Source organism: Phacochoerus africanus, chromosome 6 (genome assembly GCF_016906955.1).
Source record: "Phacochoerus africanus isolate WHEZ1 chromosome 6, ROS_Pafr_v1, whole genome shotgun sequence".
In the NCBI taxonomy this organism is placed as follows: Eukaryota; Metazoa; Chordata; class Mammalia; order Artiodactyla; family Suidae; genus Phacochoerus; species Phacochoerus africanus.
Window position 1 is genome coordinate 67,022,700 of NC_062549.1, and position 19,260 is coordinate 67,041,959.

Here is a 19,260-nt window from a genome sequence, read left to right on the forward strand (position 1 = left end):
CAAAGAATAACGTTAATCAAAGAAGTGAGAAATGCAGAAACACATGAAAACAGCCAAGTAAGACTAAATAACAATAGTTTAACCATTCAACAAAGTCAAAGACCTTTGGTTCCTCCTCGAAGCTATAGATCATATTCTGAGCCATGTCCTTGAGCTGTTTGGCAGAGACTTCTTCTTCCAGGTGGAAGAAGAAGTTAACTGCATGCTGCCCCCAAGCACAGAAACCCCAGACCTGTTAGAATCAGAAGTTTGATGATGTTGACTCCTGATTATCTCACCACCAAATAACCAGAAGAGTGTCCACGAGCTGATCACACACCCTACATCCCTCTCCCTCATCCTGTCTTTAAAAACCTGTTAGTTTCCATTGTGGATAAGTGGATTAAGAACCTGACATAGTGTCCTCAAGGATGAGAGTCTGATGCCTGGCCTTGCTCAATGGGTTAAGGATCCGGCATTGCCACAAGCTGCAGCATAGGCTACAGATGCAGCTTGGATCCCAAGTTGCTGTGGCTGTGGTGTAGGCCAGCAGCTGCAGCTCCAATTGGACCCCTAGCCTGGGAACTTCCATATACTGCAGGTGCAACTCTAAAAAGCAAAAACGAAAACAAAACAAAGCAAACCTTGCTCTGAAGGCCATTGAGGAGTTCAGGCCTTTGAGAACTAGCTGTCCAGACTCCTTGCTTGGCACCTGCAATAAACACTGCACCTTCCTTCACCACAACCAGGTGTTAAGAGGTTGGCTTTACCCACGCCAGTGAACGGACCCAAGTTTAGTTGGGTGACACGCCTAGGACTGCAGATGGGGTTGAGAGGTTGAAGTCCTGTTGTTCTTTATCTTCTCATGCTGTTTGACAATTGTAAAGATATGAAATAGTAGTAAGGCCATGCCATTTTTGATATCTGCCTCATGCCAAAATATATTCACTTCATTTTCTTCCCTCAGAGATGGAGATACATAACACATTTTATGGAGGTGCTATCCTGAGAACAGCCAAAACATAAACACGCTTCTGGCCAGACATTTTTCAGTTGAAAAAGTTGTTCAAAATATATGGCTCTGAGATTGCTATCTGTGTAGCTTTTCTTGTTAACATAAAACCTCTCTTCCTTCTACTTGTTATATAAGATGTATCTTGGCTTTTTAAAAATTTTCTTTAAAGACAATGTGCCATTCTTTATCCACAAAGGCGCACCTTTGAAAAATGATGTTTTCTTTCTGTAAAAATGATGAATTTACATTTAGATACCCCAAATCATAAGCCCTAAAGAATTCAGTATAAAGCTTCACCAAAAGAATAAATGAGCCAAATAACTAATGTATAAGTTGTTTCCTTTTGATTTTTCTATTTTACTGTTGACATCATACCGAAAACAGCATTTGAAAACAGCTAATCCAGACCCCTCAAGATGAAAGGAGAACTTTCATACAAGGAATGTTGTTCACATTACATTTATCTCATTAGTCACCAAGTGGTGTTTTTTGCCAATAAACAGGATGCATTAAAATGAGAGTGTTTGGCAATGATAAATTACACTTATGTAGGATCGGGGGAAAAAAAATGAGGATAATGGGGATGGTGGCTCATGGCCAGAGGAATACAAAGGAAAGCCGGAGTGAGAAAAGAGAGATTGCAAAAGTGTGAGGATGGTGAAGGAAAGGAATAAAAACGCCCTCCTGAATTTCTCAGAATTTCTGAGTCAGACACTTTACATGCTGTACTTTGTAAGAATCTGAAGGAAATCAATCAAGAGCCTTGTGACTGGCCACAGGAGGGTATATTTGGCTCAATCCTCTTCATTGGGGGTACAGCTAAACCAGGGTGTCCTCAGGCAAGCAGTGTTAGGGCTCTGATGCATATGGCAACCCCCTTCCCACCCGCCAGGTACAGGACCTCATCTTTATTCCCCTGGAGACTGGAGAAGAAAGAAATGGTCAGAACAGCCAGCTGGCTTCGCCATGCCTCCCTACTGCTTCCTGAAAGCTTCGACGATTGGAAATTTATTTGCAATCGATGCAGGAGATACAAGTGGGACAGCAGGAATGCAATGAAACCTTTCCAATGGCTTCTTTTCTTGCAATAAACTCCAACCCCCTACAATGGCCCGTATCACCAGGACTTTACACACCTCTCTCAACACATATAATCCTTCTCAATGTACTAGGATCAGCCTGGCCACCTGTGTCTTCTTCAGACATGATAAACGACTGCTATCACCTGTATGCACCCATGTTTTGTTTGGGGGAAGATCTTCCCCCATATTTTGGCAAGGCTGTCTCCTTGTGGTTCATGTTTCTACTCAAATATCACCTAATAGTTAAGCCATTCGTAACTAACCACTCTAAATGACCACCCTCCGGGTACAGCAACTAGTTTTGGATTTTCTTCATTGCCCTTTTCATTATCTGCCATATGTTGTTTACGGATTTATTTGTTCATTTTCTGTCTTTCCCATTCTCGCACAAATGGCAACCTCACAAACATTCAATGAATGAATGGTACCGAATCAGAACAATGAATGGCACCTGATAATAGCTGACACCAAAACTTAGTAACAGAAAGTTTGTTTGTAGTGTACAAGTCAGTCTTCACGGAGATGGCCTCATACGGTACAAAAGATATGGGCTTTAAAGAGGAAGAAGTCTTCAACTCAAATTCTGGCCTCACTACTTATTAGTTGGGTAAACTTGCATTACTTCCCTTTAAAATGGAAAAAAGGAGTTCTCATCATGGTGAAGTGGTTAATGAACCTGACTAGTATCCATGAGGATGTGGGTTTGATCCCTGGCCCCCCTCAGTTGGCTAAGGATCCGGTGTTGCCGTGAGCTGTGGTGTAGGTCACAGACTTAGCTCGGATCCCGAGTTGCTGTGGCTGTGGTATAGGCCAGCAACTACAGCTCTGATTGGATCCCTAGCCTGGGAACCTCCATATGAGGTGGGTGCAGCCCTAAAAAAAAAAAAAAAGGAAAAAAAAAACCAAAATGATAATAGGGAACTCACTGGCTCACTAGGTAAGCCTTTTCTGACATCTAATTAGTAAATAAATAAATTAACATCCAGAAATGAAATGGTTTTCAATGAATGTTAAAATGGCTCAAGGGTTATGAGGAAGTAGAGACGCCTGAGGGCTTTGTTTTTTTAAAGACCAGCTAAGAGCCCCTTTAAAGAAATGGTCAGTGTCAGCCTGTGGCTCTGAAAACCAAGAAGAGGTTGCTTAAGAGTAATTTCGGAGTATTCGTGGTTACAAGTAATAGAAAGATTGAGGAAGAAATTAACATCCTTAATTCAAGAAAACAGCAGGAAGAGAAGGCATTATTGGAAGTAAAGAGGAAGATAATTGTCTTCCTGTGCAAAAGAACTCTCATGTACAGCAGGTAACTACTGACAATGGCAGGTAATTTGTACCAAGGAGTTTCTGCAGCTTTCTCCAGGAAAGGTACATTCAAATGTTTTCTTATGCGATGACTCTGGGGTTCGATTAACACACATGCTATTTTTCTTAGCAAAGAATCTTAAACGCCTTGCTGTGTATCTGTTACATATGAGCATATATTGTATTTCTGTTTCAAAAAAAAAAAAGATCCATAGGTGTGTGAATGCCATGCCCTATGCCCACCTCTACCAGTTACAGTTAAATAATTTAATGCACCTAAACACTATTTATAGAGCGTTTCCTATGTAAAATACTTTGATAAATGCAATGGGAAGATAAACTTCCCAAGATAAACTTACCCCTCATCTCAAAGAGCTATAATAGAAAAAAGAAGACAAGGAATCTGTACACATAACGGTATCATCAGGGAGAAGAAGTGAATTCTATAACAGCCATAAAGCAAAATAGAGTAAAACAGAAGACTGGAAGAGGGAGCGGACATGCATTTAGCCTCGGGCAGTGGCTCTGAAATCTGTGTGATTTGTTGAGAAATCACCTGGAAGGCTTGTCCCACCACAGATTGCTGGACCCGCCCGAGAGATTTTTATTTACCAGTTTGCAGATGACAATGATGCTGTTGGTCTGGAACTCCCGAATGTGGGGAATTGGTTTTCAGTTCTAGCTACACATTAGACTCTCCTAGGGGACTTCTGAAAAACTGAATGTCCAGGCCTTGCCCCGCCCAATAAGAAAAGAAAAATATTTTATGAAGGAGACCGTATTAGAGCTGGACACTGAATCAGAGGAATAGTAACTTGATAGACAGCAAGAGACAGGACGCAGATGTTACGGGAAGTGTGGAAAGTCAGGGAAGAAGGAAAGTAGAGCCCTGGTTCGAAATGAGGAGCATTCAGCCCGGCAGGCAGGTAGGCACAGAAAGGAAATCTTGGGTCAAGTGATGAAGGACCTTGACTGCCAGGCTAAAGGGCCTGTGTCTCCTCTTAGAAGAGTGACACGGTAAGGTGTGTGGTTTAAAGTTATTATTTGGAAGCAAAATCCTGAGTAGATTAGAAGAACTCTGGTGCTTAGGAGATTAGTTAGGATGCTAACCAGGGTTGGGGGTCAGGGGGAGGGGGGGATGCACTGAGGGTTTGGGATGGAAATGCTGTAAAAATTTGGTTGTGATGATTGTTGTCCACCTATACATGTAACTAAAATTCATTGTCATTAAAAAAATAAGCAAGGGTCTAATCCTATTTTCTCAAACTGGACTCTGGGGATGTAGTCTCAGGGCCCACGTGTTCTATATATTCAACTTCACTTTGTATCCTTATCTGAAAGATAACCTAAGAATCTATGTTATCAGGTATGAGGTTATCAGTTATCTCTTGTGATAACAGTACTCGGGAATGAGAGATTTTCACACAAGACGCAACTTAGCTTCCTCTTTGTCAGTATTTTTCAGTCAGTAAACATAATATTTAAGAATTCACAATAACTTTTTTTTCCCCTCTGAAAGGGGTCAGTACCCTATATGCCTTTGAGAAATGGTGATCTAGACAAGGCAATACACTTAGGGCCGTCTAGGAGACATTTTAGTCAGTCATCAGGATCTCCAGCTACATTTTAGGAGGAAAAGAAAAAGAGAACTCAAAAAGATACTGGGGCTTTGAAGCTGAGAGCTTCAGACAATGATACAAGGATGGAGTGAAGCAAAGAACCTAGGAAAAAGGACAGGTTTGTGTGGGGCAGGGGTAGGGGGATGAAGCATTCTTGGTGATAGCAAGCCAACCCAGTGGCCAGAACCACAAGAACCAACAATCTTCCCACATCAGGGATTTTACGAATTGCCTTAACTTCACCATTTAACCATATTGCAGACAAAACAAAGAAGTAATAATAGTGTTTTTGAGTTACTAAGACTTAAGGTAGGACAAATTTATTTTTCTTTTAAAAATAAAAGCCAGAGGGAGTTCACTGGTGGTGCAGTAGGTTAAGGATCTGGTGTTCCCTGGTGTCATCACTGCAACAGCTCAGTTTTCTGCTATGGTGTGGGTTTGATCTCTGGCCCTAGAACTTCCACATGCTGCAGGTGCAGCCAATAAATAAATAAATAAATAAACCATCACCTGTTAGTACATTTATTTATTTAGTTATCTATCTTTGCTTTTTAGGGCCACACCTGCAGCATATGGACATTCCTAGGTTTGGAGTCAAATGGGAGCTGCAGCTAGTGGCCTATTCCACAGCCACCACCATGTCAGATCCAAGCTGTGTCTTCAACCTACACCACAGCTCACTGCAATGCTGGATCCTTAACCCACTGAGTGAGGCCAGGGATTGAACTGCATCCTCATGGAGCCTCGTCGGGTACGTTACCTCTGAGCCACAAAGGGAAATCCATAACCTGCTAGTAATTTTGAAAGGTGACCTGTTAGTAGAGTAATTTATAAGGGGAGATACATACGCTAATAATTGGTTGAAAATTCAAACCTCTGAAATAAAACGCATTTCCCTTTCAATTCTTGTAGTTAATTTTTCCCTGCCATTGATCATTATACCAGTTAAGTTTATTTTCAGAGGGGAAAAAACCCCAATAAAATATAATATTAACATATGTATTTGAAAGTAGGTATTTTTTTCAATATCAAGTACTACATGTTTTATCATATCTTCCATGTTAATATATTCCTCTTGGTGTGAAGGTGCCAGCTGTATAATGGTACCTAAAAGAATCTATTTTACCCTTAATCCATTGAATCTCCCAGGAGACGCCACTATAAAACATCAATTTTTGTTTTTGTTTTTTTCCTGGAAATCTACTACTAAATATTTAATCTCTTGATCTTCTTCAGAAATTAAGATAATAGCATGAAATGTTTTAAAATTTTTTTCTATTTTATTTTCAAAAAGTGTACCCATTAGAATACTTAAAATATTAAACCCTAAATGAGAGGACTTTATGCCAAAAGAAATATCATTAATCATCCAATATGAGTAATATCAAAACTTCTATTCATCTGCTCTTGTCAAAACATGGAAACTTTTTTTTAATTGAACAATTACATACCTGAGCTTCTGGTTGTACTGTTTGACCTTTTCCAATGAGGCTGCATTTATTTGAGCTTGAAATTCTTCCACCGAAACATTATCTCTATAATAATATCCTTCCATGCTCTCCAGTGCTGTGTAAACAAGTAAATATACTTTTCTTGTGATTTTATACCTCATTTTCTCCACACTCTGTGTATTCTTACTATTAGTAAATTATTAAACAGCACCAAAGATGAACACATATGCAATAAACTAGCTTTAACCAGGCCAAAAATGAAAAAAAATCATACTTCTGTTCTCAAAGTAAATACCAAATATTTGGCAATTATCTCTATTAAGTAGACAAAGGTAATTTCTAATTTAAGATGGCAAAGGTCTTCTATTTTCAAAAATTTGAACATGTTCTTTGTGAAGCTAAACTCAAACTTTATATTATTTATACGTATATGTAAACACACAAATGTGTATCTTCACGTGTGTACACTCAAACATATATATACACACATGTACATACAGATATGCACAAGAGACATAAATGTATACTAACACACAGAGTAAAAAAATTTGAATCCGTCACTCTCCATGTGTATTCACATTCTCTTTCAGCTGCAATTAAATTATGAAGTAAGAAGTACAGATAAAGAGAAATCTTAGAATGCCACCTCTACCTCAACGGCCAGTTAATTTAGTTGAAAATAAATAAGCATAAACAGACATAACTTCGTATTAGTTATAAATGCTTTTTGATTAATACAGATTTCCTTCTTAACTAACATTTTTGGTTAAGTGTTTCTTTTTCCTTTAAACTTCATGCAGTGGTATTTTTAACCTTTTACAGAGGAAATGAATCACAGGAAAGTGCCTAGAAATACAAGATTTCCTTTGGAGAGGCTGCCAGCAACAAGAATGTCTACGGATCCAATTTGGAAATGTAAATTATTTCTCCCTGAAATTATTACCACTAATGAGCCTCACTTTTCAGCAGACTATTTCAAAATGGATAAAAAAAAATCTTCCAGAATTGCTCAATGCAATAGTTTCTAAACTAAATAATAATGTTTCCCCAAATTGACAGAAACATCACCATGTTGAGGGTAAAACAGAAAAGCCATTGCTAACTTTGAAAGTGCTGTGTTTTCTAAACTAGTCAGATTTCTAGAGCATTGAAGAAATGACAAAACTTTTAGAGTACTGCTAAATTAAAAAAAATTTTAAATAGCATTTCTGGTTATAATTGAGTAAAGCATTTGTGCAAAATTAGAACACCTCCGACATTTACTTTAGTAGAGGAAGTCAAATTTGTGGGCTTGTTTCACAGGTTGTTTATTTGATTATTCCTTATGACTTCTGCTTCATTAGAACAGTCACAATTAGTTCAGCAGGCTTCTGAACACACACATGAAAAACAAGGAAGCCTTCCTGATAAAACAATCCTCAAATACCTGCCATATTCACTTCCATTAACAGAGTGTGATTTGTGCAAGGCTGTCATTCCAGAGGATTGATATCTGTCAATCATCCCACTTCCATGTGAATTCCCCTTCTGAGTGGTAAAGCTAATAGTGAGAGCCCTGGCATAGGAGAGAAAACACGGTTCTCACTGCTGTGTGACCTTGGGCACATTAATTCACATCTGAGATCCTCAGGTTCCTCACTTGTGAAATGGAAAATAAGAGCACCCACTAATTATGGTACTTGGGAAATAATTAAACTAAACAATAGTATTAGGAGAGCCCAGGACTATTCTTATCATTTATTGAATGTGTTTTATGTATGAGGTAAGGTGCCCGAAGCCCTCTCCCCAGGCATAATCTAAGTCAGTTGCCATGAGAGTTGTAGATTATACGTGAGTGTGCTTAGCCTAACAGGAAGTCTGGGGAACTCAGATGAGGGTCCCTACTGAACACTTCAGTTTGTGATTTAAGGCCAGAAAGACTGGAAGGCAAACACTAGGAAGGGACAATGGGGGACCTGGAGGGAAGGGTTGGAAAGGCGAGGGGACAAGAAAACACCTGTGATCTAGTTTCTATCAAGTCTCAATGGCTCAACTTTGACCAAAATGGCCAGTCCTGCTCTAAAAGCTCATTACAGTACAGAAACACATTTTCCTTACATTTCTTAGTGACGTTTTCAAATTAATAAGAGCTAAAATTCACAACTATGGGAGTTCTCATTGTGGCTCAGTGGGTCAAGAATCCAACTAGTAATTATGAGGATGTGGGTTTGATCTCTGGATGTGGGTTAAGGATCCAGTGTTGCCATGAGCTGCAGTGTGGGTCACAGACCTGGCTGGGATCTGGCATTGCTGTGGCTGTGGCTGTGGCATAGGCCTGTAACTGCAGATCTGATTTGACCCGTAGCCTGGGAACTTCCTTATTCTGCAGGTGCAGTCCTTAAAGGGAAAAAAAATCACAACTATGGACATTTTTTTTTTTTTTAATAAGAAAAGAGTCTCAGCCATACTTCATGGCACACATGTGGGGCTGTTGGAAAATGAACAAAGGAAAAAAAAAGAGTTTTATATTTAAAAAGTAAACTTTGCTTGGCAAAGTAGAGGAAGGGGAATAACTTTCCTTATTTTAGGTAAATAGCTCGGTTATTTATAGTTTTTTTTTTTTTTTTAAGAAAATGGAATGGCATTTTACAAAACCAAATTTCTATTCTCGGGTTTAAAAAAAAAGGTTAATATATACAAATGTCTAAACTCCAAAGTCTGAGCCCTCCTTAGCATTTTCTCTACTAATTTCCTTAATTCACAGCCATATAATATTTCTTAAAACCAGTACTGACACAGTTGGTTGAATAAACATTTGATTTATTTAAAAACACTTAATTAAAAGCTGTATTTAAAATACTACCCGAGTTTCCTTGCTTGTTTTACTTCTCACCTTTGAGTTTAGAAGCAAAACATTCCATTAAGTGTAGGTAGTCAGTAAAAAGGAAAACATAATGAATGTTAGAGATAATTAAAAATTAAATTATTCTGACTGAAAATGAGCTTCATTTTCACTCTCTTGAAATATATTTCAAGGCTCTTCCAAGAAAGGGATTAATCAGAAAAAAAGAGAGAATCTCTGAGGAACCATTTTAAGAAGCGTTTCAATCAACTAACACCCTCTTCTGATAGTGTGACAATGGCACTTTATTGGTTAAATACGATGCTACATATGCACTGTTACAAACACCTGGAAAATGGTCACAGTTGGTCAGAACTCCTCAGAACTGGTCACAACGTTTGTGAGGAAGGCCAGCTTTGTCAATGTCACTGTGACCAACACTGGGAAAGTGGGTGCTGCCTTGTAAAGAGAGGTGGGTTCATTTGTTCATAGACCAAACTCCTAATACTCAGGAAATCTCAATTCCTTTTTAAAAAGTTATTTATTGCTTTGATTATAAATACTGTGCAAAACCCAAAGGGAAAAATGTTAACAAGAGTTTTGCCGAAAAAAAGGTACTCCAATGAGGGTAACTTAGAAACTGACAATTTTATAACAAAATCCTCCGTTTTGTTTAAAAGAGGAAACGCTCAAGGTTTGGGGTGATTTTAATTATTCTCTGAGAATAGAAAGACACCTTTCAAATAGATAAAAGTTAGGCGTAATGGTTTTGGTGCCAACTTTTTGCACAGCGGATGAAAAAACCAAATATCCCCAAGAATGTGCTTGTGAAGGAACCAGCATCACATGTTCCATTTAATTTAAGGAAAATCACCACCAGAGACCCAGGGAATAGGTACTTCACAACATTTTACCAGAAAAGGATGTCATATTCCAGGACAAAGACCTTGGTCTGATGCCATGTCCAGGAACCAAGGTGGGTTCCTGGCCATGCTTAGCATCTGTTGAGGGTTGAACTATAATCTCTAGAAAGATCTAAAAAAGTCCTAGTCCCTGATGGCTGCAAAGGTGACCTAAGTTTGATATAGGGTCTTACAGATGTAATCAAATTAAAATGAGGTCATACTGGATTAGGGTGAGCTGGAATCCAATGACTGTTGTCCTTATAAGGAAAAGGAAATTTGGACAGAGACACAGAGACAGATGCACCCAGAGGGAAGAAGGCCACATGAAGAGGGAGGCAGAGATTGTAACCACGCCACCACAAGCCAAGGGATGCTGGCAATCACAGAAGCCGGAAGAGGTGAGGAAGATCTCTTCCTTCGAGCCTTCCAAAGGAACATGGCCAGGGGACCTCTTGGTTTCACATTTCTAGCCTCCAGAATTCTGACAGAATACATTTCTATGGGTTTTAAGGCATCCAGTTTGTGGTCGTTTTTATGGAAGCCCTGGGAAACGAACAGAGTATCAATTCCAGGGGCTCACTTGGGGAATGTATGCTTTCCATCCCTGAAACTCTGGCCCTGTAGATTTAAAAGTCCTGATCCCCAGCAGGGCACATGTTCCCTAGGAGACAAAGCCAGGGACCCACTGAACTGTAAACTATGCTTGACATGTGGGCACCCGAGCTTCCTAGTGCCAAGGCACCATCAACTAGGAAGAGCAATCACCATCTCAGCAAGGCTAAGCTACCCTGGCCGTCCGAAGGAAGGGGAGCTATTGTCACATACCAAGGGCAAGAAGGAATATGTTTGGCATCCAGGTAATCCACTCAGGTCCCTCTTGGCACCCCTTTGCCCAAGTGTGATGGTAAAGGGACAAGTGTAGCAAATCTGGCCTGACAAGGGCCTTGTGAGCAGAGCATCAGGCCCCTCAGGGCTGAAGGTCCGAGTCACGCCACTGAGACCAGCAGAGGCGCAGGCTGAAAGTGACACTAAGGTACAATGGATAGCAGAAGAGGGAAATAAGAATCTGTTGCAGTCCCAAGTCCAGCTGCAGCAGCGAGGGCCACAACATGTCCCACTGACATGCTTCTAAATTACCCCCCAGGAACGGAGGCCCAGTGCAGACATGAAGGACACCCTCCCAGTCCTCCTAACACAAAGGATCGGATCTGAAGGTCAAGATGTGGACCACGACAGATGCTCTAGAACCACCCGCTCAGGCCCCCTTTTAGAAATGGGACCACTGCTGGGACTGCCAGAAGACACCCCTCAGCTGTTAGCTCTCAGAGCATCCTCAGCCTTTGCTGAAGAAAACTGTCCCACTCAAATCACATCCCGTTCTCAGTGGAGCCCGAGTCCTAATGACCTAAAAGGCCCAGTTCTCAATGCCCCAGCTCCCCAGAATCTAGACGTGTCAAACGCTTGTGAGACAGACTAATCAAATTAAGCAAAGAGGAACTGGATAACTGTACAGTGTTTCCTAATCCACACAGCTCTGCGATTTCTCACTCCCAGTGGACACTAGAATCACCTGGAAAGCTTCTAAAATATACTGACTCCACCTCCCAGAGATTCTGATCAAGCAGGGTATTTCTAAAACGTCCCCAAGGTGACTGAAGGTAAGCCAGGAGTTCCCTGGTGGCTCAGTGGATTAAGGATCCAGTGTTGCCACTGCTGGGGCTTGTGTCGCTGCTGCGTCATGGGTTTGATCCCTGGCTCTGGAACTTTCGTATGCTGTGAATATGGCCCCCAAATTTTTTTTTAATGAAAAATATAACTAAAAATTAAAATAACAAAATAAAGGGCAGCTAACATTGAGAACCACTGAGGGACAGCAAGGAAGTAAGCCAGGGACCCTAAGAATCTATATCTAGCCTCCCTAGACTCCCGCTTCCACCCAGTTCATCGTTACTTGCTTAATCTTGCCAAAGGCTCAGGGATTCCCAGAGGATTAATTCTCTGGCCTGGAGGAAGTACTTCTAGAAGATTGCTTTAGCGTGACCATCACCTTTTAGTATTTTGGTTATGCTTCGTACTGACCTTCCTCTCTGTTTCTCGGTTCCTGACCTTGGAAATGTGTTATCATTCATCTTATCTGCCTAGATTTCTGTTCTCCTACAGTCCTGATTTTCAGTAATGTGTGTTCTCTAAAGTGTACTCTACTCGCCTCCAACCCTGGGATCCCTCATCGATCTAGCTGGTCCCATCTCTGCAGGTTGCTCCATCCATCAGGGTACCCCCACCCACCCACCCATGGATCCATGCAGGCAAGAAAAGTGAGAAGAAGGCAGCACATGTGCTTCTTGTTCCAAGTATCTGGTACCACAGACCACTTTAGGAGGATGGACTTTAATACATTTTCCAGGAAATTTTCAAATTCATCGACTTTTCATTTTTATTTGCTAGCAAAGACTCACATACCCACAAAACTAAAAGCCTTCAAATGAACTTTCAGCCCAGGAATAGACTCCATTTGGATTCTTACATTTGCCACCACTTTCAATTACCAGATGGTGATCGCAACTCAAGCTGGGGCTGAATTTCCTGTGCTTCTCCCAAGCTGAGCTGATGGATACTCAGAGCTACTAATGATTCCTCATGGGAGTTTTATGAATGCAGAGGAACCTCTGCAACTCCTTTAAATAAACAACCTTACCACCGACAGATTTTTAATGAGACAAACTGTTTTCGGTCTTCTTTACCTGTCTGTGACCTGCTCTGCATAAGTGTTTCCACTGTGGCTGCCTCAAATCAGGTTTCATCTTTTACTGTTGTGTGAATACTAAAACCCAATGTTTGCTAGAGTTTTCTTAAAATTACATTCTAAAAGCCGTATTGTACTCACTGGAATCATAATCATATATATTTAGAGATTATTTTTAAATTAGTTTTAGCCACAATTGTCAAATAGGGGTTACTTGCAAAATAATCTTTTCCCTATGCACATCTGCTGCTGGGTATGAATATTCAGCTATTTATGGCTGATGTGTCACAAATGTAATCACTTTTTTCAAAAAGATGATTAATGCCATCTGTCAACTCAGGAGTGATTTCAAAGACAGAATTTTTAAAAAGAGAGAAATACAGGAAAGGAAGGAGAAGAGCCTTTAACAACTGTGGGGCCTGGTTATTAAAAGTTAACATTCCAGACCAGCAGCCTTTCCTTCCTTCTAAAACTACCCACCTCTGTAATGACTTTAAACATATTTTAGGCTAAACTACTCTCCTTACAGAGTTCCAAAGGTCTATTTTTCCCCAGTTTCTTTTTCTTTATTTCCTTTCATTGCAAATTCTTTTATTACCTATATGGACCCTACTGCTGTCCTCCAAAGAAAAACGAAAATACCCTCTAATAACTCCTAATGTCTGCTGAAATTTTCCTCTGCTAAGTGTATTCTTGCCAAGAATTGGTTTCAGGTAATCTTTGTTTTTAAACTAAGGTGACTGAAGGAAGGGTGATCTATCTTTTAGAACTGTAACAACACACAAGTGGTACAAAGGAGAATTTTCACTTGGTAGTGAATTCAGGTTTCATACGCCTATCTGTTCTTCAGTTACCGAGATTGATTTTATTCCTCTACTCTTCTCATTTTTTATTAGAATATAAAAATCCCACAGTAAAACCTACACAGTCTTGAAAATGCGAAAGAAGAACACATGACATGTTCTGTGGTGATCATGAAATGTTCTGGCTCAGAGAAAATGATCCAGTCTTGTGATCACAACATGAATTAAAAAAATAGACGAAAAAACCCTACACAATAATCTGGACTTCTGATATTTTCTGGCAGCATTTGTGTCTCCAGAAATTAAAAAGATTCAGGACCTTCCCTGGGAAATGAGTTCACTGCAAGAATCTTATTCATATGATTCTTAATTTCTTCTACTGCAGTTAACACTCATTGTTCATTTGTCAAAACAATGTTTTTATTTACAAAAGGAATACATTTTTACTGACAAAAAATTGACATAATGCAGAAAATCTCAAAGAATAAAAAATCATCATCAATTTAATCATCCAATGATTGAGAAGATTTTACATACATGTAAGAACATACATACATGTATGACATAATTGAGACTATAATTATCAACTCTCTTCTGTAATCTGCATGTGTATATTATCAAATTCTCTCTATCTCATAAAATATTTTAACCAACAAATTTTAATGGCTCTAACGTAATTTATTTAAGCTAAATTAATTTAATCTTTATTTAAGCAATTCTTGCCCTATTTCTCCCTTATAAATAATGCTGAAATCCTATTTGATAAATATTTAAACCATATGTGATTCTTCCCACAAGAAACATTCAAACATAGACATTTATCACCTAGGCACCAGATACATTTTTGAATTAAGGAAAAAATATTATGTTACAATTACACTTATTTTAAAAAATGATTAGGATAAAAGAATTTAAGTACATGAAGTATAAAAAGGAAAGCAATTTACCTTGTGCAAAAAGAACAGGATGAATTTTAAACCCTCCTCCATTTTTCAAACGTTGGGGTAGTTGTTCAAAATGATAACTATCAATATAGAAGTAAACTTTCAGAGCTTGCCGGCTTCCTTCTGCTTGGTAAGTAAGAGGAACATCTAAAATGACATTTAAGGTTATATTACTTCCTCAAATCAGAACATGTTACATAGTTTATATGCTAAGCTTTAAAAAGAATCCTGAAAATTACTAGAAACTAAAATATTAAAAGCACCCATGTTGGAGTTCTCCGGTGGCTCAGGAGGTTAAGGATCCGGTATTTTCACTCTGTGGCTCTGGTTACTGTTGTGGTGTGGGTTCAGTCCCCGGCCTGGGAACTTCCTCTTGCCACAGGCACAGCCAAAAGATAAATAACCAAATCAATAATGAAAGAAAAAGAAAAGCACCCATGTATATTAAGTTTAGGTTCAGCATACTTAAAGTGCAATTCCGTGAAAAAGTATTGAATCAGACTATCATTAGCTAAAGCAACAGATTTATTACTGCACTGTATATAAAATTCTGTAATAGGAAACTTCATTACACTTTGACATACCAGATGTCTCACTTAACTAAATGAGAAGTTTAGCCACACATGGTTTGGAATCAAAATCAACCCAGGGAAGCTGCTTCATTCATATTTGAGTCAAAATGCGTCCTTGGGGGACACTTCTTAAGTAATGTGCAAGAAACTGAGTACATAGCAACCATTATCAAAATTAGCATGAGTTTTGCAAGCTCCATTCCCTCAGCAACCCGATCAAAAATGTATTACCTCTGTTGTGCTCTCTAATCATTAGAAATTATCTGTCCAAATTCTTTTAGCTATTTTTAAAGATGCAAAATTTAGGAGTTCCCGTCGTGGCGCAGCAGAAATGAATCTGACAGGGAACCATGAGGTTGCGGGTTTGATCCCTGGCCTCCGTCAGTGGGTTAAGGATCTGGTGTTGCCGTGAGCTGTGGTGTAGGTTGCAGACGTGGCTTAGTTCTGGGGTTGCTGTGGCTGTGACGTGGGCCAGCGGCAACAGCTCCGATTAGACCCCTATGCCTGGGAACCTCCAAATGCCGCAGGTGCACCCCTAAAAGACAAAAGACCAAAATAAATAAATAAATAATTACTCAAAACAAGAAAATCCCAAAAATGACCAACTTGAAAAGCTGGAATGTTGCAGGAGTATTTCATAGTGCTATCATACATCCTCTTCATTTTATGATACTTTTCCAAGACAAATAACTTTCGTTTCATGAAAAAAGAATGTAAACTCTTCCTAAAAGCCTAGAATAGTCATGTTTACCAGTTAAAAATTAAGCTCAAAATACAGGAGACATTTAATATAGGTTCTTGACTCAATATTTATTATTTTTAACCAGCTTCTTTAAATAAAACTTCATGTAGACACAGAGACAAAGTAGCAGAGTAGAAGGACTCATGCTCACCTCCTCTCATGAAAATACCAAAATTACAACTAACTGCTAAACAATCATCAACAAAATAGACCAAAAGCTACATAAAAAGATATCCTACACCCAAAGACAAAGAAGAGGCCACATCAAGATGGTAGGAGGAGTGCTTTTTCTATATAAACAGTCACATGCCTACTAGGTTAGTAACCTACAACCAGATAAATAACTATTATCTCAAAGACTCTCCCACAAGAATGAGAGTTCCAAATCCCACATTAAGTTCTCCAGCTTGGGGGCGGGGGCGGGGGGTGGGGTGGGTGGGTAGTCCAACATTGGGAGGAGGAGGTCCTGGAGCATTTGGCACTGAAAGCCAGTGGGGGTGTATGCACAGGAGCTTGACAGGACTTGGGGAATCAGAGACTCCTTTTGGAGGGTGCACACAGGCCTTCATGTGCACTGGGTCCCAGGGAAAAGCAGGTGCTCCATAAGAATCTGGGTCAGACCTACTTGTAGGTCTTGGAGGTCTTGGAGGGTCTCCTGGGAAAGCAGGGGGCAGCTGGGGATCCCTGATGGGACAGGACATAGGAGGCAGAGGTCCCAGGGAATAATCACTGGTGTGAGCTCTCTTAGAAGCTGACATTTTGGAAAAATCTGGCCCTGCCCATCAGGGCTGAGCAAAAAACAGGGTGGGAACAGGGTGGGAACACAGCCCTGCCTATCAGCAAACAGACTACCTAAAGTCCTCCCAGTCACACAGCCACCCCTAATTACACCCAGAGACAAAGCCTCACCCATCAGAGGGACAAGACTCAGCTCTACAACTAGTGAGCAGGCTCCAGTCCCTCCAATCAGAAAGGCTGCCACAAGCCTCTATATCAACTTCACCTACAAGGGGGGCAGACACCAGTAGCAAGAGAGGCTACACGCCTGTAGCCTGCCAAAAGGAGATCACACAAAAAGTTATGCAAAATGCAAAGGCAGAGAAATAGGAGCCAGATGAAGGAACCAGACAAAACCCCAGAATAACAGCTAAGTGAAGTGGAGATAAGCAACCTACACAAAAAAGACTTTAGAGTAATGATAGTACAGTTGATCCAAGGTCTTGGGGAAAAAACTAGAGGTAAAGATCTATAAATTATAAGAAACATTTAACAAAGAAATAGAAGATTTAAAGGTTAAACAACAGAGATGAACAACACAATAACCAAAATAAAAAATTCACTAGAAGGAACAAATAGGATAACACATGAGGCAGAAAAATGAAAAAGTGAGGGAAGAGACACTGGTGGAAATCACTGACATGGAACAGAATAAAGAAAAAGGAATTAAAAGAAATGAGGCAGTCTAAAGAACTCTGGGACAACTTTAAACACAGCAACATTTGCATTATAGGACTGCCAAAAGGAGGAGAGGAAGAAAAGGCCGGAGAAAAATATTTGTGGAGATAATAGCTGAAAACTTCCCTAACATAGGGAAAGTTTTCAGCTATCAAGAAAATAATAGCTGAAATCAAATCCAAGAAACACAATACCACTTAGAAGAAACCCAGGGAGAAACATCCCATGACACCTATTAATCAAACTGACCAAAATTAAAGACAAAGAGAAAATATTGAAAGCAGCTAGGGAAAAGCAAAGTGCAAGGGAACCCTGATAAGGTTATCAGCTGATTTTTTAGCAAAAACTCTATAGACCAGAAGAGAGTGTCACAATATACTTAAAGAGATGAAAGGAAAAACCTACAATCAAGCATACTCTGTCCAGCAAGGCTCTCATTTAGATTGGAAGGAGAAAAAAAAAAAAGCTTTATAAATGAGCAAAAGCCCAGAGAATTCAGTACCACCAAACCATCTTTACAACAAAATCTAAAGAAACGTCTCTAGGTAGAAAGAAAAGGCCACAACTAGAAACAAGACAATTACAAATGAGAAAGCTCCCCCAGTAAAGGGAAACATACAGTAAAGGTAGGAAATCATTCACACAAATATGATATCAAAATTGACAGTCTTGAGAAGAGGAGGGTACAAATGCAGGATACTGGAAATGCATTTGCAATTAAGAGACCAATAATTTAAAAAATTCTTATATGTATATTTATATACACATATATGTAAAATATAGCAAAACCTCATGGTAACTGTAAACCAAAAATCTACAATAGATACATCCACAAATAAGGAAAAGCAATCCAAGCACAACATTAAACCACAAAAGAACAAAAGAAGATGGGAATAAAAAAAGACCATCAAAAACAACTCCAAAACAATTAACAAAATGTCAGTAAGAATATACATATAAATAATTACCATAAATGTAAATGGAGTGAATGCTCCAACCAAAAGACATAAACTGGCTGAATAGATACAAAAACAAGACCCATATGTATGCTGTATAAAGATGTGGGGCATGTATACAATGGAATATTAGTCATAATAAAAAAAATGAAATAATGCCATTTGCAGCAACACAGATGGACCTAGAGATTATCATACTAAGTGAAGTTAGCCAGGCAGTGAAAAATAAACATCATATGATATCACCTACATGAGGAATATAAAAAAAGGATACAAATAAACTTATTGCAGAACAGAAACAGACTCACAGGCTTTGAAAACAAATTTATGGTTACCAAGGGGACAGGTTACCAAGGGTGGCAGGGGTTGGGGAGGAACAGACAGGGAGTTTGGGATTGGCAGATGCACACTGTGATACATGGAATGATTGGTCAATGGGGACCTTCTGTATAGCTCAGGAAACTGCCCAATGTTCTATGATAATCTATATGGGAAAAGAATTTGAAAAAGAATGGATGTGTATATACGTAAAGGGGCAAACAAAACAAAAATACTGCATATAAAAGCAGAGCTCAAGATTAAATACTGTTACTGATCACAGATTCTAGACTTTTTATTAAATGTATCTAATTCTGCATATCAATAGAGAAGGCATTGTATTAACATCTGCGAATCCCTTTTATGCCATATAATTATGCTTATTTTATTTTTATTTCTATTTTCTTTAAGGGAACCTTGAAGAATTTTCCTTTAGCAAAAAGAGAATAAATAAATTTTGCAGTTGAAGTGTTGGAAATTAACTGCATTTTAGTGATTGGGAAAATCCTTTTTTTCTGGTTCTAAAATAAAGAAATGATGCATGAACACTAAAGAC

The 19,260-nt window shown here is 39.2% G+C and overlaps 1 protein-coding gene across 1 annotated transcript in view; it reads right to left on the reverse strand.

Annotated features, from left to right (window-relative positions):
• The window catches only part of PREX2 (phosphatidylinositol-3,4,5-trisphosphate dependent Rac exchange factor 2), a 280,051-nt gene that overhangs the window by 57,495 nt on the left and 203,296 nt on the right, over positions 1–19,260 (reverse strand). The window contains exons 34-35 of the mRNA XM_047783794.1: positions 14,665–14,808; positions 6,446–6,560 (exon numbers count right to left, since the gene is read on the reverse strand). Of these exons, the coding sequence (XP_047639750.1) occupies positions 6,446–6,560; positions 14,665–14,808 (259 nt within the window). The remainder of the gene's footprint in view (positions 1–6,445; positions 6,561–14,664; positions 14,809–19,260) is intronic.